This window comes from Rhinatrema bivittatum, chromosome 8, assembly GCF_901001135.1.
Source record: "Rhinatrema bivittatum chromosome 8, aRhiBiv1.1, whole genome shotgun sequence".
NCBI classification, from domain to species: Eukaryota; Metazoa; Chordata; class Amphibia; order Gymnophiona; family Rhinatrematidae; genus Rhinatrema; species Rhinatrema bivittatum.
The window spans coordinates 241,105,798-241,130,387 of record NC_042622.1 but is presented as its reverse complement, the minus strand read 5'-3'; the positions used below and the strand labels follow the sequence as shown (position 1 = coordinate 241,130,387).

Sequence of the window (24,590 nt, the reverse complement as noted above, 5' to 3'; positions counted from 1 at the left end):
AGGATCGCCAGCTTCACTGACTCAAGTTACTGCTACAAGAAACACTGTCTTTAAGTAGAACCTTAAGAGAAGACATTTCCAGTGATACAAAACGTGACTTCCTAAAAAAAAAATTTCCAAGTAGTATTCAGATGGAATGGAAATGGTGTAATTACTGGGGTTTTAAGCTGTCATAATCTGTGCAGAAACTATATACTAGCGAATGAGTTTTGGCATACCGTGAATGTGAACATAAGTCAATGGTGCTGAGATGAATTCTTACTGATGAGGAGGCAAGATCTGAAAGAGGGAACTAGCAGTTCAGCAGATTTCAAGATACACATGCAATTGGGGTGGCAGGCGGGTTTCATGAGGACTGACATCCTGCTGTTCTTGGAGAACACCAGAAGTTCTGGAACAGGATGATGGGCATACATCCTTCCCTTGTAGGGAAGGAACCGAGCTTAAGCTGAAGGAGTATACTTCAGTTCGGTAGAAATTAATTTTAATGATGAAATCTATGAAAAAAAGGCTTTGAGAGGAGAACTAAAAGTAAAAACCACTGCTGTGGCTTTTTTTTTTTTTTAAGAAAAAAAATCTTTCCTTTTCTTAAAAGCACAGCACTGAAAAAAAAGTTTCAAAAGAATAATTTAAGAAAAAGAATGACTAAAGAGACAAGGGAAAGGTACACATCCATGTGGTGCATGGACGAAAAAAAAAGTCTGAGGAGACTCACTAGGCAACGCTCGGTGGGAACTCCTGCACATGCTCAGTCGAGCAAACATTCTACTAGATAAGACAGTGTGGTCTGTGTGGTGCTGCCGGATGACATAACCCTTATGAAATGGTTAATTCAGCCTGCTTATTGATGGAAATTTTTAAAATATTGTGTGCAGAATTTTTATTTTTTTGCACCAGATTCACCCAGGAGTAAACTGTGCCGCATTACTGTTCACACTAACAGAACCAATGCAAGGGGTAATGCAAGCAGGGCACCTTCCAGGGAACAGGATAGGTAGGAGAAGCTTATTGCCCTTTTGATTCAGTCTGCAAGTACGCAAGCTCAGAAGTGAAAGGGGTGGGGCAGGTGCTAAAAGCAACCCTTGTCCTAGGCACCATTTAGTTCGATAATCGCTCTGTGCATTGCTTGTCTTCTGAGCAATAAATACAAAGGGGTGTATATGCATTTATTTAATATTTACAGCTGAAAAAAAAATATTGCACTAAAGCATCAGCAGGGACACGTCCATCTGGTTAGCACACAAGATTGTTCACTTTCATAGCTTGGCCTTTAAGGTTCAGCACAGGCTTAGGCAAGGTTGCATGAATTAAACCTGTCCTTCAGAAACCCTTCCCCACCCAGTCAGGTTTTACAGCATGAATACGGCAGTAGATATATTTGCAAAACGATCTCTCCTGCTTATATAGAGTACCCCAGGTCAGGGGAAGGGTACAGGAGTCCTTGAAGGACATAGTTCTAGAGCAAAGGTTCTTGACTCCAGTAATTCCAGGGCCACATGCAGGCCTGGTTTCCAGAGAGACAATAATAGGTAAATTAACCTGGGTTCCTGAATCAAGCGATTGCAAATCTAGCAAACAAAACGGCATGACAGCAGGTTTGTAGCCCTCAAGGGCTGGAGCTAACCCCTGTTTTCCAGAGGGCTTGCTACTCACAGGTCATGTTTCTTTCCTCATGAGGAGGCCTTTCAAGAATCCCCCTTTTCCATAAGTCTTCCGCGTTACAAGCTGAATTCCTTACTCACTTCCTATGCAACAATAAAAATGCACAGCACAATATGGAGACAGCACAAGGCTTCCAAAAAATCCCCCCTGCACCACAGCAAGGTTCAGAAACATTCTGGGAATTTCAATCCTTCTATGACAAGTCTAATGAATGCTTTAATTTAAAGCAGCAGTGGACAAAAATGACCTTAAATCGCTGGCAGGCTGTGTGTGTTTTTCCTCCACTATCATTAACAATCGCTTCCAACTTTAAATTCTCACTCCTTTTGGGGTCCACTTCTCCTCCCTCCCCCAGATGGCCTTTGCCCTTCAGAGCCTGTTCTATTTCTCTCCCTCCCTCCCCTGGGAGCCTGTCCTATCTCCCAGTCCTCCCTGGGCCACTCTTTCCTCCTTCCTTCCCTCTGGAGTCCTTCTGACCCTTTTGGCTGCCTGGCTCTAGTTCAGTAACTTTGAGCTGCGTCAGCGGTCCTTGTGCTGGAAGCAATCACCCAGCAGTGCACGGACAGTGGAACGGCTGCAGCCACCACCACCAGCAGGCCTGAAACGGATGAAGACAATCATAATCCTAAAAGACAGCAGCTTGGCTTTTGTGGAGCAGCTGCATGGGGGCAAGGGGAGGAAGGGGTATTACTCAAATACCTTACATGGGAACCAAGGCCATGCACAGACCTCACCTCTGGCATGAGGAAGGAAGCATGCAGCAGAAAAACTGATCGCCCATGCACTGCTCTCTTGTTGTGGTTTCTCTCAGCTCCGTGCAGCTGGTTCATTCCAACCCCGCAACTAAAGATCTTGTTAGCTCTGTGGACCCTTGAGCCGGCACGAGCACTGGTAACGCCCCTGAGGGACGGCCCCCAGAGGTCCTCATAGCCGGGAGGCGGTACAGGTCCAGGAGACCCAGCAGGAGCTTCACCTATACCAACCCCGTTCCCCTCAGGTTGAGCCCTTGGGTGCTGGGGCCGCAGGTGGGGGTCTCCCAGTGCAGGATGGTCCAGAGCAGGGGAGGGAAGTCCGGGTCGAAGCAGGCTGAGGACAGAAGCACCGAGGGCAGTCCAGGAGTCAAGGCAAGCGGAGAGCAGGCTGAGCGCGGAACCAGGCCGCGGACTCAGAGAAATGGAAACAAGCCAAAAGTCAGAATAGGCAGCAGACACGGAGAAACCAGGAAGCCAAGCCGAAACCGAGAAGACCATCCAAGGAACAAGGAACAGCGGAACCACGGGCGAGGAACAGGCAGGAACTCAGGAACAAGCAGGAACACAGCAACACACACTCAGAGAAGTAGGACTTGTTGCCAAGGCTTAAATAGCCCAAGCATCTGACGTCATCTTCGGGGGCCGGGCCGAGGTTTCCCACCATTGCCCCTTTAAGACGCGACAGATGTTGCGTGCACAGGAAGCCTGCCGGTGGCGTCCCGGACCGCATGGGAGGTCTGCAGCGGCCGGGAAGCGCAGCGGCTGTCTCAAGCCGCCGGAGAGGGGTACTCTGCGTCGGGGCCTGCTGGAGCAGGTAAGGGGAGCCGGCTGCGGGGGACCGTGGCCGGGATTCCCAACAGATCTGTCCTTTCTGCGGATTCTGTTGTACTGCTCATGGCCCTGAGGGAAAAGTCTGATGCTGCCCAGCTAAATGAATGAGTGACTAGGGGGGCCTGCCTGCTTGAGAAGATGCGTGCATGCAGCCAAAAAAGTACGTGAAATAATGGTTGTCTTCCCTCCTTTCCCTGCCTCTAGAGTATCATTTTATTATTTAAAATAAAATATAAAATGACTATTATGATTCAAAAACTGTCTTTTTTAGACATCTTTTTAACTTTTTCTTTTTTTAAACCAATAAGTTCCAACCAGAACCAAAAGAACCCTACTTTTTGTGACACGTGTATACACGTCTGTAGTCTACAGATATGTAGAGATCCAAAAAAGATGACTGTCAGACTTCTGTCGCCCCCCCCCCCCCCCCCCCCCAATGTCCTGAAAATCTGGTGTGGACAGGACACGAAACCAAAAGGTTATCAGGGACACGCACACACAGATCTCGTAAGCCACCTTTTCCTCTGGAAAAGAGGCTAAAACCAAAAAAACCACACACCCCACAATTAACTGGCGTTCATTCTGAAATGGCCTCACAGTCTGACCTAGGACCCTCGGCCAGCCCTTGTCAGAGCGCTTCCAGGAGAAAGTTCCCCGCACAGGGCTAGGCAGACCGGCATCCTCCCGACAGAGAAGGAATCGGAGTACCTGCTGCATGCCACCCTGCAATACTTCAGTACAAATTCTTTTCAAACAAAAATTTTGTTATTGCCTGAAAGTGAGCCGTGCTAGGCAAGAGTGCTTCACGGCAGCCGGGCACTTTCTTCCCCCGACAGAGCGGAAAACATTACAGCCCGTTGAACTGAAGCACAGCTTTTGAAGGCTCCTCATCACAAAAGTACAAAGCAAAACCTGAGTGCACAACTGCAAGCCATTAAGAATGCACGCCTCATGGTGTAATCCAGTGTAGCTTCTTCCTTTTCTCCCAGGTGTTACTGTCTCCTATCCCAGACTGCATGCCTGAGCGACAAATACCCTTTAACCAAGCATAAGAAATTGGCCCCTGGGTCCCGGCTTTGGTTTCACCTGAGCTGGCAGCCCAAAGAAGCAAGAGGAAATTGGTGGGTTAAGAAAATAAAAAAAAAACCCCACCTCTACTCAGGAGGGGTGTCTGGACCCATGGCTCTTTAAACAAGCATACCACAAAGAGAATGGAGAATAGAATCCAAAGAATTGTAGAAAGCGATGAGTTTGTGCTTTGACACAACACACCTACTCATACTGAGTATTTTTTTTACTTTTAAGCAGCAACAGATAACATGTAGAATATTAATAATTTTGAACTGATCTGATAAACCTAAGCATAACAATCTCATCTAGCATCATTATAGCTATTATGAAACTCTGTACCGTACCTTACAGGCACCTGTCCAGATGTTAAAATAACACAGTTAAGCAACATTATTTTAAGTGCCTTATTGTTAACCGTTGTGACGGCTTCTAGCTTAACGACGGTATAGAAAAGAGTTTAAATAAATAAATAAATAAATATAGATCGGGACCGAGACTCACTACCAGAGTGGGGTACACAGGTAGATTTCAGGACTCTAGATTAGTAATGCTCACGATTTTACCCACAATTCCCTTCCCAACAAAGTTAAGAAAAAAAAAAAACAGAAGAAGGTACAAGAAGTCTAACCTTGCTGCTCAGATGCATCTGGTCTGGATGTGCTGACCCCCGGCGTGGCAGGCAGCGGCCTCTGCATCCTGGGCCTGTGGATGGGGAAGGACATCTTTACGGGCCCCACATACTCCACGTAGGTCCCGGGGAAATCGCCCTTTTGCTTGGTGCGCTCATTAATCCCAGATATCCAGCCAATCTGGTGGGGGTTCTGCTCGTCGCCATCCTTACAGCCAAGGGCCTGCAGGGTCCCTATGCTCACAGTCAGAATGTCTCCGGGCTGGAGGTCAATGTCCTCACCACGTTCCTTACGGTACTCGTACAGGGTGCGGTACTGAAACCCTTCCACAGAGGACATCTTCCTTTCACGTGGGGTGGGATGTGGTGTGGTGTAGTTAACCTTTGCTACAAAGGGTGTTTTCTAGTGTTTAAACGGATAAGTTAATTACAGTTACTTTTTGTTAACATTTTGGTTATGGTTCAGTAGAATGCCTCGAGAATCGAGGATGAAATTACTTGTCCGTGAGTTCCAAAATATGTATTTAAAATTTAAAAAAAAAAAAAAGTCTCCTATTAACTTAAGTACCCCCTTTTCTTAATTTGAAACCTCGGCTTAACCAAATGATCGAACAGAGGGACAGTGCGACAAACATAATCCAAGACTTCTGAATGAGCATGCGGCAAAATAAAAAATATATGTATGTATGTATATACAGATATTTTAAAATTCCTCAGAATTCTTAAAAAAAAAAAACAAAAACCCCAAAAAACTACAGATATGGTGGCGTTGGCGAGTGCTTCCTTTTGTGTCCACAGGTAAGTGCAGGTGTAGCCAGTGCTAAAGGGTGTTGTGTGGGCTGGGCATTGCAGGTGATGCTTGGACGATGGCAACAGAGCTGTGAGTTGAGGGTCAAAGCCTAGAGAAAAAAACAGAAAAAAAAAGAAAGACATAAAAAGCAAGAGTGAGCATAAGATGGATCATCAGGTGGCTGGATGCTTCGTATGACTGTTTCCTAAAGACCAGACCTCAATGCACCGATAAAAATGAGGTGGAGTAGAAGAGACCCATGCCGCCTTGCTCCCCTTTTTGGTATAGAAATCTGCACACTTATGAGAGCGCTGTTTATATGCAATAGGTGCATCATTAAACGTTAAAGGTGGTGGTGCAGCTTGCAAGCACATTTTTCAAAGGGAAACTCCCTGCAGAGTTATGTAATTCAATCTTACCCACCCCCCAGTACCAGCAGCTTGAAGACAAGCCTTACTTCGTGCTGTCCTCCTCTCGGGTGTTGTGCTAACAGAGGTTATCCTTCTTAACCAGTGGACACCTGCCCCCTCCCCACTACCACCACCACCTCCCCACCAAAAAAGAAGAAATGGTCTAAAGCAGTGGTTCCCAACCCTGTCTTGGGGACCCCCCAGCCAGTCTGGTTTTCAGGATATTCACAACACTATGGATATCCTGAAAACCCGACTGGCTGGGGGGGTCCCTAGTACAGGGTTGAGAACCACTGGTCTAGAGCAATGGGCTGAGAACCAGAGAAAAAAGGATTCAAATCCCATGTCCCTGACTGACACACCTTGTGGCCTTAGATAAGTTACTGTATCTCCCATTGCCCCAGGTATCCACTTAAGATAGCAGAGTTGCTTACCTGTAACAGGTGTTCTCCTAGGCAGCAGGATGTTAGGTCTCACACACGGGTCACATCAGATGGAGCCCGGCATGGAAAACTCATGTCAAAGTTTCTAGAAACCTTGACTGGCACACTGAGCATGCCCAGTATGTCACTATCCACGCGGGGTCCCCTCTTCAGTCTTCTAACATAGAATTACGAAAAAATAAAATAAAAAAATAATAGGAGAAACCCAACTCTGCAGGGTGGTGGGCAGGTTTCTTGAGGACTAACATCCTGCTGTCCTAGGAGAACACCTGTTACAGGTAAGCAACTCTGCTTTCTCCTAGGACAAGCAGGATGGTAGTCTTCACACATGGGTAAATCCCTAGCTACAGGCAACTCCCAAACAACAAAGACCAACAGACACCTAACCAGGTAGTAAGGGGCACAACACTGATGCCGCTGGTAACAGAGGGAGACAGCCTGAACCCGAACAATGGGCCCTAGGTAGGAAGAGTTGGGTTTTACAGCTGAAAGAGATTCTGAAGGACAGACTGGCCGAAACTGCTATCACGTCAGCCATCCCTGTCCAGACAGTAGTGAGAGGCAAAGGTGTGGAGAGAACTCCACGTCACAGCCTTGCAGATCTTGTCCATGGGGACCACTCGCAAGTGGGCCATAGAAGTTGCCATAGCTCTGACAGAATGAGCCTCGACATGGTCCTCAAGCTGCAGTCTCGACTGAGCGCAGCAGAAGGAAATACAATCTGCCAACCAGTTGAACAAAGTCTGCTTGGAAACAGCAACTCCCAATCTAGTCCTGACAAAAGACGAAGAGTTGCGTGGACTGCCTATGGCCTGCTGTCCGCTCCAGGTAGAAGGCTAAAGCTCTCTTGCAATCCAAACTGTGCAGAGCCCATTCGCCTGTGTGTGACTAAGGCTTGGCTAAAAAAGTGGACAGGATGATTGACTGGTTAAAATGGAAATCTGTCACCACCTTAGGCAGGAACTTAGGATGCGTGCACAGAACCACCGTATCATTGAAGAGCTTTGTGTAGGGTGGGTATGTCCCTGAAGCGCACTGACATGACCGCAACCGAACACATAACCTTCCAGGTCAGGTACTTGAAGTCACAAGAACACAGCAGCTCGAAAGGAGTTTTCATGAGCTGAGCCAACACCATATGAGATCCCAGTCACAGTGGGAGGCCGCAGAGGAGGCTTCAAATAAAGCAGACCTTCCATAAAACGTCCCTCAGTAGGTTGCGTCGAGATGGGCGAACCATCCACACACCCCAGTGATAGGCACCAATAGCACTCAGATCTATCCTAACGGAGTTTGTTTTTAATCCAGCATCCAAGAGTTGCAGGAGGTAATCAAGCAGTTTGTGTGTGGAGCAGGAGAACAGATCCAGGCCATGGCACTCATATCACACGGAAAACCTCCTCTATTTCAGGCCATAAGACTTCCTAGTGAAAGGCTTCCTTGAAGCCACCGGGATTCGAGACACATCATTAAATAGGTTGAGGGGCTGCAGAATTAACCTCTCAACATCCAGGCTGTCAGGGACAAGGCCTGGAGGTGGGGTGGCACAGCCTGCCCTGATCCTGTGTGATGAGGTCTGGTGAAGTCCCCAGAATGATTGGTTCCCAAAGGGAAAGATCCCAGAGGATCAGGAACCAGATCTGTCTTGGCCAGTGAGGGGCTATGAGAATCATAGTTCCCCTGTCCTGTCGAAGCTTCAGGAGAGTCATCGTCACCAGTGGGATCGAAGGATATGCGTATAGAAGGCCCCTGCCTCAATGGTGGGCAAAGGTGTCTGAGGCTGGTTTGCTGTCCACTCTGTGCAGGGAGCAGAATTGATCCACCTTTCTGTTGCAGGGGGATGTGAACACATCCACATCCAGGGTTCCCCAGAGACAGAAAATCCTTTCCGTAACTGGCCTGGTTTAGGGACTACTCATGGGGCCAGAATGCGAACTCAGCTGTCCGCCACCACATTCTCTGTCCCGGCCAGATACATAGCTCGGAGCACCATACCCTGATACAGAGCCCTCAACCAAATCTGCACCGCTTCCTGGCACAGAAGGAACGACCTCGAACCTACCTGCTCGTTGATGTACCACGTTACCACCTGGTTGTCGGTCTGGATCAAGAACTCCCTGTTGGCTAGCCGATCGCTGAACGCCCAAACGGCATACCGGATCATGTGGAGCTCCAGAAAGTTGATTTTACACTGAGCTGCCTGAGGAGTGGACCACAGGCCCTCGGTGTGGAGCCCTTCCACCCCAGGTTGGATGCATCCGTGGTGAGTACAATTTGTGCAGGGGGATTTTGAAAAGGTACCCCCTGCTCCAAATTGGAAAGACTCCCCCACAATTCAGAGTCCCATAGAGGTGGAGTAATGCAGATGCGCACACGGAGGTCCTGGGTAGCTTGCTGCCACTAGGACCGCAAGGTCCACTGAGCTCTGCGCATATGTAAGTGAGCGAAGGGAGTAACATGGATGGTTGCAGCCATATGTTCCAGGAGTCGCAACATGCGTAGAGCCAAAATCTGCCGGCTCCGTTGGACCACTCCCGCCATGGACACCAACATGAGTGCATGATCGCGGGGAAGATCAGCTCTGGCCCAAGCCATGTTCTGCAGGGTACCAATGAAGTCCAACTGAGGTGACGGGTTGAGATGGAACTTCGGGTAGTTGATGATAAACCCCAGGGAGTCCAACACCTGAATGGCCAAGCGCAGGGATCGTACCGCTCTTGATCAGCCAATCGTCCAGGTAGGGAAACACCTGCATGCTCATCCTGCAGAGATGCGCACCCACCACAGTCAGACATTTGGTAAAGACATGTGGGGCTGAGGCCAGTCTGAATGGCAACACTCTGCACTGGAAGTGTCACCTGCCCAGCACAAACCGTAGATACTTCTTGTGACCGTGGAAGATCTCCATGTGAGTGTAGGCATCTTTGAGATCAAGGGAGCATAGCCAGTTCTCTCTCAGCAGAAGGGGAATCAGGGAGCCCAGAGAGAAAGGTTTTCAAGGCTCTCAGGTCTAAAATAAGATGGAGCCCCCCAGTTCTCTTTGGAATCAGGAAATATCTGGAGTAGAACCCCTGCCCTTACTGCTCCAGTGGAATGGGCTGGACAGCCCTGGCCATTATGAGGGCGAAGAGCTCCTCCAAAAGCATGTCCTGATGCATCGTTGGACCCCAGGAGGGGCACCGGGGGGGGGGGGGGGGGGGGGAAGTGGGAGTTCAGAGGGACACCCAGAAAATTCAGCCTATACCCCCGATGAATGATGGACAGAACACACTAGTCCGAGAGGATGCTGGGCCAACGGTCTGCGAAGAACCATAACCAGCCCCTGACAGGAGGGTTATACATCAAGGATACAGGCTTACGCTCCCTCGCAACCAGTCAAAAACTTGTAGTGGGGCTTGGCTGGGGATCCGGTTGAGGCTTGGGGGCACGTTGCTGCCTGGGGTAGCCCCTAGAACTCATCCTTTGCGCTCGAGATGAGAAGCAGAAGGATAGTATTTCCTCTGGTGCTAGAAGGGCCTCCCGCTGACCCTGTCAGGAGGACCTCTTGGCAGAGGATGGCGGATCCAACATACTGAGAGATGCTGGAGGTTCTCATGATGATCCTTCAACTGAGCCACAGCATTCCTTACCTTGCCCCAAAGAGATTCTCGCTGGTACATGGCAGATCTGTGAGCCTCTCCTGCACCTCTGGGCAGAGATCAAAGGCCTGAAGCCAGGCCATCCTGCAGGCACCAATGCCCATGGCTGCCACCTTTGCCACCATCTCGAAGACATCATAGGTGGAATGCACCTTATGCTTGCCACATTCAAGACCTTGCAAGACAACTGAGTGTTGTCTTGCAAGCCTACCAGAGTTTAAAAAAAAAGCTAAAAACCTGGCTCTTCAGACAAGCTTTCCCAGATACGTAAAGCTACTAGGATGACATAATTCCGATACATCAATATAAAAGCCTTTCGTCAAGATTCACTATGCACTTTCTCCTGATTAACAATACCTGTTTTCCCCTGCAGTTCTATTCTCCCCCTTCCCCCCCCCCCCCCATGATCCTTCCTCCAGTTGACAACACTGTTCTCCTTATCTCCCAAGCCTGTTCTCTTTTAGAATCCAACCGGATCTCCCCCTTCGTTTGACACCTCTCATTTATCCGTTCCCCACAAAGTTGAACTTCCTTGTGTGTAATCGTTCCCTTTTTGTATCGCATTTATTCTCTCCTTTTGCTCCCTGTCCACAACCTTGTTCAATTGTTCTCAATTTAAATCAGTGGCGAGTTATTATTTAAAGGGTGTAAAGCCTCAGACCTGCACTTATGGTCCCGAGCAATTTCCTGTTCAATTGTTAAAGTTTTATACTAATACTAACTGTTTTAATCGTTATATGTAAAGTTTTTGTAGACTCACTTTCTAACTGTTTCATTCCTAACTGTTTCTTGTAAAGCCGTGGGCAGTTTGTAAACCCCGGCCGATTATCCGTTCTATGTAAACCGGATTGATTTGTATCTCATACAGGAATTTCGGTATATAAAAATTAAAAATAAATAAATAAATAAACAAACTGACAAGAAAGCATCCTTCTGCTGTTAGGGCAGGCACTCGGCCATGTCCTGGACCTGCTTCCAGAGGTTATGAGAATTCTACATAATATATAACTGGTAGGAGGCGATATGAGCGATCAGCATGGCACCCTGAAAAACCTTCCGACCCAGTGCATCCAATGCCCTGTGTTCCCACCCTGGAGGAGCGGAGGCATGGGTGCGAGAACGCTTGTCTCTCTTAAGGTCGGACTCCGCCACCACCTGGTGTAGGTGTTGATGCTTCTTGAACCCCGTAGAGTGCTGGACCAAGTACACCGCATTGGCCTTCTTATTGACCGGAGACACAGGAACGGGGTATTCCCAAATCCTTAGGAGCAACTCCTTGAATATTTCATAGACAGGAACAGCCACCATCTCCTTTGGGGTATCATCTTCCGTCAGTAGTTGAAACAGAATGGCTTCTGCCAATGCCCGCACAAAACCAGCAAAGGTCAAGTCCTCAGGCAGGGACCGGCGTCATTCCTCCAGAGGAGCTGGATCTGAGGGCAGGCCACCGGATTCATCAGAAGACTTGGAGGAATCACCCCCCCACGGGTCATAAGGGACGTTCTCAACACTAGCATTGCCCGGAAACACCAATGGTGGGGCCCTCCCCAGGTCCCATGGCCTAGGCTCAGAGGGCCCGGAACCGGAGCATGCAATGCCAGCCGCGGAACCAAAGGCTTCAGCAGTGCCTCAGGCATAAAAGGGCCTTCCTCCTCCTCGGAACCCCTAATGGGGATGGTACTGAGAGGAGGAGGCAACTGTGCCCGTTGGGGCATCAATGGCACCCTGGGCACCCGGCACTGACTGCGTGGGGAGTGCCAAGAGCAACGAGGCGCTCAAGCAGCGGCACAACAAGGAGGGCGTGGGCTCCGACACAGATGGAGGCACTGGCGGGGCCAGCAGCTCGATGCTTTGCAGGGCCCGAACAACCGTCAAGTGTACCCCTGCATTCTAGCTTCTTCTCGAAGGCTGCCGTCAACAGGTCGGGCTGAGAAGGAAGAGGCGTAGCCAGATCTCCCTCGGAGTCAAGGGAGATCGGTTCCTGGCACCGGAATCTGTGGGGAATGTCTCTGACCCCCGGCATCGATGGAGGCCTGTGCCTCCTTGCCACAGGTTTGCTTCGAGGGCATCGCATCAGAAGCCAGCGCCAACCTCAGTCTGGTATCATGCTAGGATGGCAAGCGGTGGCAATGTTTCTGAGGTTTCCTACAGTGCTCAGCCCAGTCATTCCCCGGAGCTGAGGAGGATGGAGACGATCCAGAAGTCCTCGAGCGAGAGGAGACCAATGAAGGCTGATCTCCGGGCCCAGTGGAGGGGTGGACACTAAAGGATCGATGTCCATCAGGTCCCCACAGCCCTTTGAAGTCGATGCCCCAGACACTGGTGTCGATGGCTCAGACCTCTTTGATCCGAATAGATTCTCCATCTTGTCCAGGCAGCACACCGGCCCTCGGGGATCATCTGCTCACAGAAACAACTCCCCGAATGTCATGCGATGCCCCCAGGCATAGGATACACACCCATTGTGCAGATCTGTAATGGACTTCATCTGAGGGCCCCAACAAAAACCTGACGTCATGCAGAAAAAATGGTTGGCGAATGGTTGATGACCACCGGACACCGAAGGACTCCGCTATCGGGAATCAACTGCATAGAACGAAAAACTTACCGCACCACGAGACCAGCTAGGGCCAGGAAGAAGAAAGAGGGACCCGGTGCAAGAAAGTCGAAAAAACAAACCACGAAACAATTTTCCAGAGAAAAAAATCACAAGTTCCACAACCTTAAGACAATGGCTCTGCGGAAAAGAAGAGACTGAAGAGGGACCCACGTGGATAGTGGCATGCTCAGTGTGCCAGTCAAAGTTTTCTAGAAACTTTGACATAAGTTTTCCGTGCTGGGCTCCATCCGATGTCGTCACCCATGTGTGAGGACTAACATCCTGCTGTCCTAGGAGAATGCAAGCTCTTTTGGACAAGAACGTATTATACCTGAATAAAAATAATGCTGTATGCCACCTTGAGCATCATCTGGCAAGGCAAGAAAAAAATCCAAAAATTTAATTTAATTACTTACTAGAAAATGGCCCTGGTGCACAACTCCCACCAGCCCCAGTCTTTTGAGGCTTACTGCCCCCTCCTTCCTAAGAACACTGCTGCCAAAACTCTCCCACATCCATCAGCTTGCTTGGCGCAATCCAGCGCAGAGGAAGCACAGTGGACAGGAGGTCTTGGCTTTCACAAATGTACTTTATAGAACAGATATAGCTGAGATAAAAAGCTTTATTTGTATTCTACAGTTGGATGCAGAGCACACCAAATACATCTGAAAAGGTTTATATATACTCCCCGTTTAAAAATTAAAATGTGAAAAATTTTAAACCAGCTCAAGATCCCTGAGAAATTTGGTAAAAGAAACAAAAAAGAAACAAAAAAAACCCTTCCATGCCTCTCATGCACAAAAATATTATTCTTCTGGCTATAAGTGAAGCTTGTTAAATTAAGCAAAAGGCTTCTCCATGTTTCTAATGGGGTATAACCTGCGCGCCATTCAGCCAAGATCCCAGGACACACACGACCCCTTCCACAAACTCTGATTTTGGAAGTCAACCTACCAATGACATTCTGGCTTTCCCGGCAGCCAAGGAAGGCTCCTTTGGGCTCTTTGCTCACTTGGAAACAGCCTCAACTGGGGCTACTGTGCTGGAGCTTTTATTCATAGCTACCAGAGGTTTGCCTCCTTCGCTTCACTGCCTCCTATCCAGCCCAACCATAGCAGCGACTGTCCTCTGCGCAAGACTTGGAATGGACCGCAGTTCCTTTCAAGGACTGGGTCACAAGCGCACTTCTGAGGCAGCGCTGTGCAACAGTGAGGACACCCACAACCACAGGAGAGGTGAACAGCGCAGTGAACTCCCAGTCTCACCCTCTCCCCCTTTTTCCATACACATCGCAGGAAATCTTATGGTAGCACTAATCAGTGCAGAGACTGAATACAGGTACATTGCTTCCTGCCACCACAAGGTAACTCTGGATGCAAAATTTTTAATTGAATTTCTCATTTATATTCCGCCTTTTGTGATTGGTCAGTTACTTCAAAGCAGATTACATTCAGGTATTAAAGGCATTGAAGGTATTTCCCCTTCCCCGGAGGGCTTACAATTTAAGTTTACACTTAGGCAATGGAGTGCGAAGTAACTTGCCAAAGTCACACGGAACATAAGCAGGATTTGAACCCCAATTTCATTGGCTCTGTCTGCTGCAAAAAACCTTCAGTCCTCTTTCAATGCCCTCAGTCACTGCAGTTAAGGTATTCTCCAACGGCACACATCAAAAAGTTCATAACTTGTGCATGAAATACTTCTTAGCAGATTAAATATACCAGGAGTGGGTGGAAATCTGGTTTACTGCCTCATAGGCTGGTCCCAAAAAGTTAGACTAGTACATAATATAAGAACATAAATGCCATACTGGGTCAGACCAAGGGTCCATCAAACCCAGTATCCTGTTTCCAACAGTGGCCAATCCAAGTCACAAGTACCTGGCAAGTACCCAAACATTAGATAGATCACAAGCTACTATTGCTTATTAATTACCGCAATAGCAGTTTATGGTTTTAACCTCTAGGAACTTATCCAAACCTTTTTTAAACTCAGTAACACTAACTGATGAAACCCCATCCCCAGGCAATGAATTCCAGAGTTTAACTATGCGCTGAGTGAAAAAGAATGTCCTTCAATTTGTTTTAAATGAGCTACTTGCTAACTTCATGGAGAAGGAAGTATATCTCCCAAAATGTTCGCTGCCTCTGGAGTACCACAGGGGTTGATTCTGTCTGCAGTGCTTTTCAACATATACTTGTGCCCACCGGGAGAAATGAGATAATCTGGAACAGAATGCAAAATATACACTTTCGAATAATAGAAGGACTAGGGGGCATTCCATGAAGTTAGCAAGTAGCACATTTAAGACTAATCGAAGAAAATTCTTTTTCACTCAATACGCAATTAAGCTCTGGATTTTGTTGTCAGAGGATGTGGTTAGTGCAGTTAGTGTAGCTGGGTTCAAAAAAGGTTTGGATAAGTTCTTGGAGGAGAAGTCCATTAATGGCTATTAATCAATTATACTTAGGGAATAGCCACTGCTATTAATTGCATCAGTAGCATGGGATCTTCTTAGTGTTTGGGTAATTGCCAGGTTCTTGTGGCCTGGTTTTGGCCTCTGTTGGAAACAGGATGCTGGGCTTGATGGACCCTTGGTCTGACCCAGCATGGCAATTTCTTATGTTCTTATATGCAGACAACATTCAGTTATATCTGTCAGCTGGTGATGCAGTGGAGGAAGCAATATCAAGATATATCCAGGGAACAAAAAAGTGGACATCGGAAAGAAGTTAGTTCTAAATTGGAACAAAATAGGTCATATGAAGAGGCAAGGAGGATAACTCTATGGCATTAACGTGAATGATCAGATATATTCTTTTTGTCTGAGGTTGGGTTTTATCATTTTCTCAACTTTTACATTACAATCCCAGATGAAGGCAGTATTGAAAATGGCTTTTTTTTTTTTAAAGCTACATTTACTGTGGCGATTAAGATATCCTTACAGAAAGAAGAAGTCGGCTAAATTGTACAAGCATTAGTTCTCAGCTGGATTATTGCAATGCTCTTTATGTGGGGCTTCCTAAGGGGCTGCTTTCTGCACTTCTATTGATAACAGAATGTGGAAGCCCGATTTGATTAGGGGATGCCAGCGTGGCGGTGCATTACCCCTCATTTGAAGTCTCTACACTGGCATCCAATAGCATCAAGAATATTATAAGATCTTGATGTTGGTCCGTAAAGGATTGTAAGAAGGTGCACCTTTGTATACTCCTGCAAGAACAGCAGCCACTTCGACTGCTTCGCTCGACAGAAGAGTCCTCGCTTACAGTATCCACCCCCCTTCCAAACGTGTGGTGGCATCAGAAGACAAGGAGGCGATCTTTCCCAGTCATTAGCCCTCTTCTTTGGAATGACCTTCCATTAGATAAGAGCCTGATTTTTAAAATAAAAATGATTTTTATTCCAATAGGCATTCTCATAACAAAAGCCACTGAAAGTACAGATGTGACCGGGAGCTATGCTCTCTACAATTTTAGTATCGCATGCTTGTGGATGTGCCTATTTAATAATGAGTTATGTGGATTTTATGTTGACTGTAAAATATTATGGATGTTTTAACCTGTAATCTGCTTTTAACAACCATAGCTTTAGAGACGGGTTATACGATTTTTTAAATAAATAAAACTCCCAACGAAGCACACTGAATTTCACAGAGGTTTAAACCAGGGCTGTACTTGGGGGCGAGGGAAAAACAGCAGCAACCACCCTGGGCCCCACAACACCATGTCAGCCCCATCCCCAACACTATAATTTCCATCAGCCAGTATTCCAGGGCCCCGCTGCAGTTGATTCACACTGGGCCCCCGCATCCTCCTGGGTTTAACTGACATTATTAGATTATCCCTGCATATGGTGATCAGTACACACTTGCATTCATAGGACCTATCTTAGACAAGACATTGTCCCCACCCACCCAGCTGGGAGCTCTCGGAGAGCCATTTACACCCCCCATCCGCCCTATTAAAAAAAAAAAAATTCTTGCACCTTACAGATTCATCAGGGATTAGAGGGAGGTTAGTGGAGCAGCAGTGGGAAAAATCCCCTCCACCCTTGGGAGAAGCACAGCCACCCTGCACAGCAGATTCTCTCTCCCAAGTGCGTGTACAGTAGAGAGATAGCATGCACGTCTGGGTCGGCATATACACACCGCCGACCTTCAAATTGGCTGCTCCAAAGAGCTATTTTAAGAGGGACTCCTGCAGGATGACAAGAGGGATCTAGCTTTAAATCTCCAGCCAGATTTCACTGGGGGAAGGGAATTGTATGCAGGAGTTTACAGGCAGTCACAATTAGCCACCTAAATAAAATGAAAAGGGGAGAGTTATCAACCCTAGGAAAAAAACAAAATACGTACATCCAATTGTCCAAAAGGAGCTGTCAAATGAACTTCTCTGCCAATTGTGAGAGCAAAGGAGTGAGGTTGAGGGGCCTCAACATCCAGACCAGCCTCCACCCAAGGAGTTGCAATTTAGTAAGTCAGAGTTCCCAGATGTTGTTTAAAATAAGGGGGTTACTCTGCGTAGTTCCTGAGATGCCCAAAAAAAAAAAAAAAAGGTGCCATAGACAGTGTGGGTTGCAAAGCTGCCATATTCTGTTGTGTCACCTCCTTTCAAACAAGAGAATTGGAACATGGGTGTCTGGGATTTTAGCCCAGTGACGCTGGGAAAAGCATCCACGACCCAACCCAAGTGCAGTTCTGAAAGCCAACAATCTTATAAGTCCACCATTAAACAATTCAACTGAACTGTTGTACTTTTCATTGCTCAGGTACATGCATGTTCAGAGGAGGAGCAGTGCTGTCCCCATCACTGCCCCATAAACTGGGAAAAAATAAATACAAATAGAAGACAAAACCAAAAACAGCAGCCACAAAAGTGAGCAGGTTCCTCTCTAGCTTAAGTAATCCAAAGCAATACTCTTGCTCTCATATTGCTCCAAACAAGTACAACAATGGTTTCCAAGCAAGTCCTCAAACACCACCCTCCCTGCCCCACTTCCTCCTGTCTGGTTTCCAGGATATCCATGATAAATATGCATTAGATGGAGACAGTGTATGCAGATCTCTTATATGCATATTTATTGTGGAGATACTGAAAGCCAGATTGGCTGGGGAGGAGGGGTACACAAGGACAGGCTGAAACCCCCTACTTTAAAGACTAAATTCAGGGACTGAACTTAAACATGGCCGCCAGATTTCACCACCCCTACCCCTGATCCGTAGCCACATCTCTTCTTCTATAGTATGGAATGAAGCAACCACTGGATAAAATGGTTGGGCGGGGGGCAAAGGTGTGGGAATTCTGGAAAATCAAGACAGTTTTCTGATTTCCCTACCTTCCCCTAAGGATGCACAATGCAACACAGGTAGAGGCAGGCAGCATAATCAACAGCGGTCCATTCTGCACTGGTTTCCAAGAGGTTGTTATCACCGCTTCTGGGGATAACAAGATTCCAGCAGGAAAAAGAAAACTTCTGCTTAAAGAGACAGCAAAAGCAAAGTCTATTCTCATCTGTACAAAAATTCTCTCTTGCTTCCCCCATGCCCTCCTACCCTACCCCCCAATACAGTCTCCAGCTTGAACATTTACTAAAATCAAGAAGCCTTCCATAATGCCCAAGTAGGCAAAGATACTCACAATAATTTAACTTTAACCTCGTTCCCTCTTACAGATAGAAAATATTGCAAACTCTGAAACACCATCACCTCCTCTCCTCACCTTGCACAGATCTTGACTGTCAAGCCACAGCATCGCATGATCGACAATGCCCTGACTTACCAGCACATAGAAAAACACAGCAAAGAAAAGCAGAGTTGCTTACCTGTAACAGGTGTTCTCTGAGGACAGCAGAATCTTAGTCCTCATATACGGGTGACATCATCAGATGCAGCCCCAACACGGAAAACTTATGTCAAAGTTTCTAGAACTTTGACTTGCACACTGAGCATGACCCCATGCCCTAAACCACATGTCCACATGGGGTTCCTCTCCAGTCTTATAACATTGAATTGTCCTCTGAGAAAGCAGAGTTGCTTACCTGTAACAGGTATTCTCTGAGGACAGCAAGATGTTAGTTCTCATGAAACCCACCCGCCACTCCATGGAGTTGGGTTTCTCCTAATTTTCATATATAATTTTCATGCTCCCCAACACAAAAGGGGACCAACAGACACCCAACCAGGTGCCAACAAGCACAACAACAGTGCTGTTGGTAACAGAAGGGGGAGGCAGCCTGAACCCAAAGAACGAGAACTAGGTGGGCAGAGCTGGGTTCTAACCCTCAAACAGATTCCGAAGGACAGACTGACCGAACCTACTGTTGCGCCGGCCATCCCTATTCAAACAACAGTGAGATGTGAATCTGTGGCAACAACTCCACATCACAGCCTTGCAGATCTCATAAGTGGGCCACCAACACTGCCATGGCTCAGAGAATAAGCCTTGACATGACCCCCAAGATGCAGTCCCTCCTGGGCATAACAGAAGGAGATGCAATCTGCTAGCCAATTGGCAACGGCAACACCCAATCTATTCCTATCAAAAGAAATAAAAAGCTGGGTGGATGCTCCAGACAGAAGGCTTAGGCTCGCTTGCATTCCAAACTGTGCAGCGCTCATTCACCTTGGTACAAATGGGACCTGGAAAAGAATGTTGGCAGGCCGATGGACTGGTTAAGATGGAAATCCAAAACCACCTTAGCTGGATAATTCACTAAGGCTAGAGCTTGCTGACCCTGCATGCTAAGATGACCGCCACCAAAAATATGACTTTCCATGGCACGTACTTCAGCTCTCAGGTGCACCGCGGCTCAAAAGGAGAATTCATCAACTGAGCTGACACCACGTTGAGGTCCCAAGACACAGTGGGAGGCCTTAGAGGAGGCTTCAATTGAAGCAGGCCCGGCATGAATCGTACAAATATAGGCTGCACAGAGATGAGCAAGCCATCTGCACTTTTACTGGTATGCACCAATTGCACTGAGATGAACTCTAACGGAGTTGGTTTTTAAGCCAGCTTCCGATAGGAATGGGAAAGGAGAACAGATCTAGGGCCTTCTGCTCACACCATATGGAAAACTTCCTCCACTTCAGTCCATAGCCAAGTTTATAACAGTTCTGCAAAGAAGCAGAAATAGAACATTTTCTAGCATTGTGAAAGACTAATTCCCACTCTTCATCACTCAGAGGGTCTCCCAAATCCAGCTCCCAAGCTTGGATATGCTTCAGAGGTTCAGACATTCATCCATTGAGAACAGTATAAATTTTAGATATCAAACTATGCAAGTGGTTCGCTTGATTGCAAAAATTCTCAGAGACTTGCTTAGGCTTAAAATACCTTCTCGAGACTTAGAATTGAAAAAATGCTTAAGTTGAGCATAGGCTAAAATAATCCACAGTAGCCATGCAATACCTAGCCTGTAAATCATTAATAGTAAGAAAAAACCCTTGTGATAAAAGGTTATCGATGCATAAAATGCCTATTTCAGATCATCTTTTAAAAGCTACAGATTGGAGACCAGCAGGGAAAGTAGTATTGTGAAAAAGGTATGCAAGATATAAATAGGAACCATGACCAACCAATTTAAACTTCCATTGGGACCACATCCTCATGGTTGTTTGTAATGCCAAAGGAACGCACCGATGTGGGCACCAGGAAGATTTTGGTTGCCAAGGGAGAGCAGGTAATGGCATTACCCCAACCAAAGTTTGTTCAAGCATGACCCATTGTTTGACCAAATTCTTCCTGTGCATATCAACCAAAGATCAAAGCTGGGAGGCAGCAAAGTTAGGAACTCCCAATCCTCTCCGTTCTTTAGGCTGGCTTCCTGTCCTGACCATCATCACGTGAAACAAGATATCAGAAAGACTGTGATTTAAGAACATAAAATCATCTTGCGACTACTTTATTTTGAGTGGTTTGATTGTGTAGTAGCGGTCCCCTTTTTCAATATTTATTTTTGGAACAGTCCATAAACCATTAAGGTGAAGCAGAAATGCACTTCTTATCCCTGGGATAAGCAAAGTAGAATCTATCTACCCCTTAGGATCCTACCAGGTACTTGTCACCTGGATTGACCACTGTTGGAAACAGGATGCTGGGCTTGATGGACCCTTGGTCTGACCCCGTATGGCATGTTCTTGTGTTTTAAGAGCGTCACCACCCTTGACACGCTCGACCCCCTCCTGGACCCAATGTGGATCCAAGCATGCCGAGCCCTGGCCTGACCCAAAGTTTAACCCCTCCATTCTCTGCCTTGGGTTTTAGAAAAATGATTATCCCACAGCAACATCCACATACAGGCATACTTACAGAGCAACACTTTAAAAGTCTGGGGTTTCTTTGGCGTTCCACCACACACACACTTCATGCAATTTTTCTGCAACAGAAGATGTCCAGATGATGACAGGAAAACTCAGCATAAGGCAGGCACCCCTCACGAAAAGGCATTTTTAAATCAGGAGAAAAAAAAAAATCAACTGACCAGATCGAAGCAACGGCAGACCAGAGGCTGAAAAACAGACAGCCCTATGGCTCAATCAAAGAGCACACAACGAATCCTCACTGTGGCGGGGCTAGCAGCAGACGCTCAGGCACACCTCCCATGTTTTCTAAACCCTGGTCGGGTAGGGAAGACAGACACTACAGTCTGCAAAGCCTCTTCAGTCACAAAAAGCATGTCCAAGGCAGGGTTTTCTAGCAATGAACTGTGCAGGAGGGTCTGAGACACAGGAGCGCTGCAGTTAGCAGAAAGTAACAGAGTCCCTAAGAATCCTCATTTGATTTTTGATTTATTTATTTATTTTAAATAGTTGGTTTGTATGCCAATGGTGGGAAAGGGATGCCAAGAAATGTTTAATCTCTGCTGCGCACACAAGACATGTCAGAACAATGTCGGACTTCAATACAAATAATGTAACATGGGGGTTTATCCTGATCTTCTTTGCATTGGGGGCAACTAAAGGAAAGATTTCACTAATTTTTTTAAATCTCTTTAGATACCTTGGGAATTTTATTTTCATTCTATTTTTTTTTTTTTTGTGGTTTCTAATGTGTAGTGTTTTGCTGCTGTATTCCTCATCTAAAACACTGCATGCTTAACTCCATTTAGGGCAGTGTTCTCTATTACTGTCTCCCCCTAACCTTCCTCCCACCTCCAGAAAAAGGGTGCTGCTAACAGCCGATCCCCGTTAGCTGTGCACATACAGTGTGGCCTCGGGGGCAGGCAGCAGCAGTCACTGCTTTTACCGGTGGCAAGGTCAGCCTCCCCTCCCCCAAGCCCCCAGAGGCAGGAAGAGGAGAGGGCAATCAGGGCAAGGACAACCTCCATCACCTACTAACAGAAAGAAGAGTGGGTAGCTCCCCCCCCCCCCCCAGGAAACAGGAGAAAGTGCGGAGATCACAGTAAGCTCTCCCACCCTGGGCCTGGTGGCAGGCTCTTCCTGAGAGACCCTTCTTTGTCTGACACGAAGCCAGGAAACAAGAAGAGAGGCTGATGGAGGCACCGCAGAGGCATTGTGTTTGACCAGCCCAAGAGTGGATTCACTGGCTCACGGCTGCCCTGATGGGGAAAACGCAGGGGTTGCTGGAGATACTTGGTACTAGGAGGTGTCCCTTTTCCTTTCTGTGTGCACATCCCATTGTTTGGAGGAAGAGGACCATCGGGCATTTGGGGAATTGTAGGGATTGGGTCTCGAGGGTGTGCTCTTTCCCTTCTGTACTTGTCCCCTCCCCTTTCCTGCTTCTCTACTCCCACCCTCTCATCACCTGTCCTTCTTTTTACCCCCGCCATGATGTTCCTTCTTTTTACCCCTTTCCTCTCACCTACACCCTCCAAGGCTGGAAAAATTCACTTACAATTTTGCACCTGGCAGCTAAAATTCAGAAAAGCAATCAAAAAGCAAGCGAAGAATAAAAGTATACAAATTAAATTGAAAAAAAAGAGCTAAAAGGAGGAACAAGTCCAACAAAATAAGCAAAAAAAATAAGAGTGAAAAAGTGAGAAAACATTAAGGGAAAAAATTGCACTGGCTCCTAAACATTTTTGATTCATGCTCAAGTTTTCTAAATATATTTCTACCCCTGACCCCCTCACTGCATCCTTTTACCCCTTCTCCCCTGTATTTTACTCCCTCTCTTTACCCCTCACCTGTCTCCCCCCCTCCATCAAGCTAAAATTAAAGGGAGAACAAGCAAAGCTACATACATGCTAATAACAATCATTAAAATGACAGGCTCCAGAAAGATTAATCGCAAGGAGAATGCCCAGGTTCTGGATTGCCTCTGGTCAGATTACAGATTAATAGCAAGGAGAATGCCCAGGTTCTGGATTACCTCTGGTCAGATTACAGATTAATAGCAAGGAGAATGCCCAGGTTCTGGATTAATCACAAGGAGAATGCCCAGGTTCTGGATTACCTCTGGTCAGAGTACAGATTAATAGCAAGGAGAATGCCCAGGTTCTGGATTAATCACAAGGAGAATGCCCAGGTTCTGGATTGCCTCTGGTCAGATTACAGATTAATAGCAAGGAGAATGCCCAGGTTCTGGATTACCTCTGGTCAGATTACAGATTAATAGCAAGGAGAATGCCCAGGTTCTGGATTAATCACAAGGAGAATGCCCAGGTTCTGGATTACCTCTGGTCAGATTACAGATTAATAGCAAGGAGAATGCCCAGGTTCTGGATTAATCACAAGGAGAATGCCCAGGTTCTGGATTGCCTCTGGTCAGATTACAGATTAATAGCAAGGAGAATGCCCAGGTTCTGGATTACCTCTGGTCAGATTACAGATTAATAGCAAGGAGAATGCCCAGGTTCTGGATTAATCACAAGGAGAATACCCAGGTTCTGGATTGCGTCTGGTCACATTACAGATTAATCACAAGGAGAATGCCCAGGTTCTGGATTAATAGCAAAGAGAATGTCCAGGTTCTGGATTGCCTCTGGTCAGATTACATTTCTGCCATATTTTGCTGCTGTAACTGCTGGTTATGCTTCCCCTATGATTATACAGAGTTTTTCTAGCTCATTCTTTTGTGGGAAGTTTGATTATCTGTTAGCTCTGGTAAATGTGCATCTCTGATGTCTGAATTCTGCACAGTACAGGAGGAAATGCATGTGTGTCTCTATTCTCTGGTGTTGCACTGTATGCAAATTCTAGCTTCTTGGGGTTTTCATTTCAGTTTTTGTCTGCATATTTCTATTTCTAGTACTCTGTATTTGGGGAGCTTCTGTAAGTGTTCTGCATCTATGACTAAAGTGTAGGTAACAGACCGCAGTCCAGCCTGTTCTACTACCCAATAGGTGGTGCATTGCTGTCTTGTGTACACTGCAATATTTGCACTGCTGCTTTATCATAGATAGGGTTATTGAGGTTTGAGTTCTGGGAGTTAGTGCTATTTTGGCTTGATATGCAGAGTGTCTTTACTGCATGGTTTTGTGTTACTTCAGAATGCCTGGTAAGCACATAGGGCCAGATTTTAATAGGCGCCGCATGTCATGAAATCCGGGGTCGGCGCGCGCAAGGGGGTGCACACTAGTGCACCTTGTGCGCACTGAGCCCTAGGGGAGCCCCGATGGCTTTCCCCGTTCCCTCGGAAATCGGAGCAGCCTCAGAGGGAACTTTCCTTTGGCCCCCCCCCCCCACCTTCCCCTCCCTTCCTCTATCTAACCTGCTCCCCAGCCCTACCTAAATCCCCCCCCCCCCCAATACTTTTATTTTATAAGTTGCGCCTGCCTCTGGGCAGGCGTTGGTTGCACGCG

At 47.0% G+C, this 24,590-nt stretch overlaps 1 protein-coding gene across 2 annotated transcripts in view; it reads right to left on the bottom strand.

Moving 5' to 3' along the window:
• PIK3R2 (phosphoinositide-3-kinase regulatory subunit 2) overlaps positions 1-24,590 on the bottom strand; it is a 183,069-nt gene that overhangs the window by 85,781 nt on the left and 72,698 nt on the right. For both annotated transcript variants that reach the window (XM_029614323.1, XM_029614324.1), the window contains exon 2: positions 4,945-5,843. In XM_029614323.1, the coding sequence (XP_029470183.1) occupies positions 4,945-5,284 (340 nt within the window). In that variant the 5' untranslated portion in view covers positions 5,285-5,843. The remainder of the gene's footprint in view (positions 1-4,944; positions 5,844-24,590) is intronic.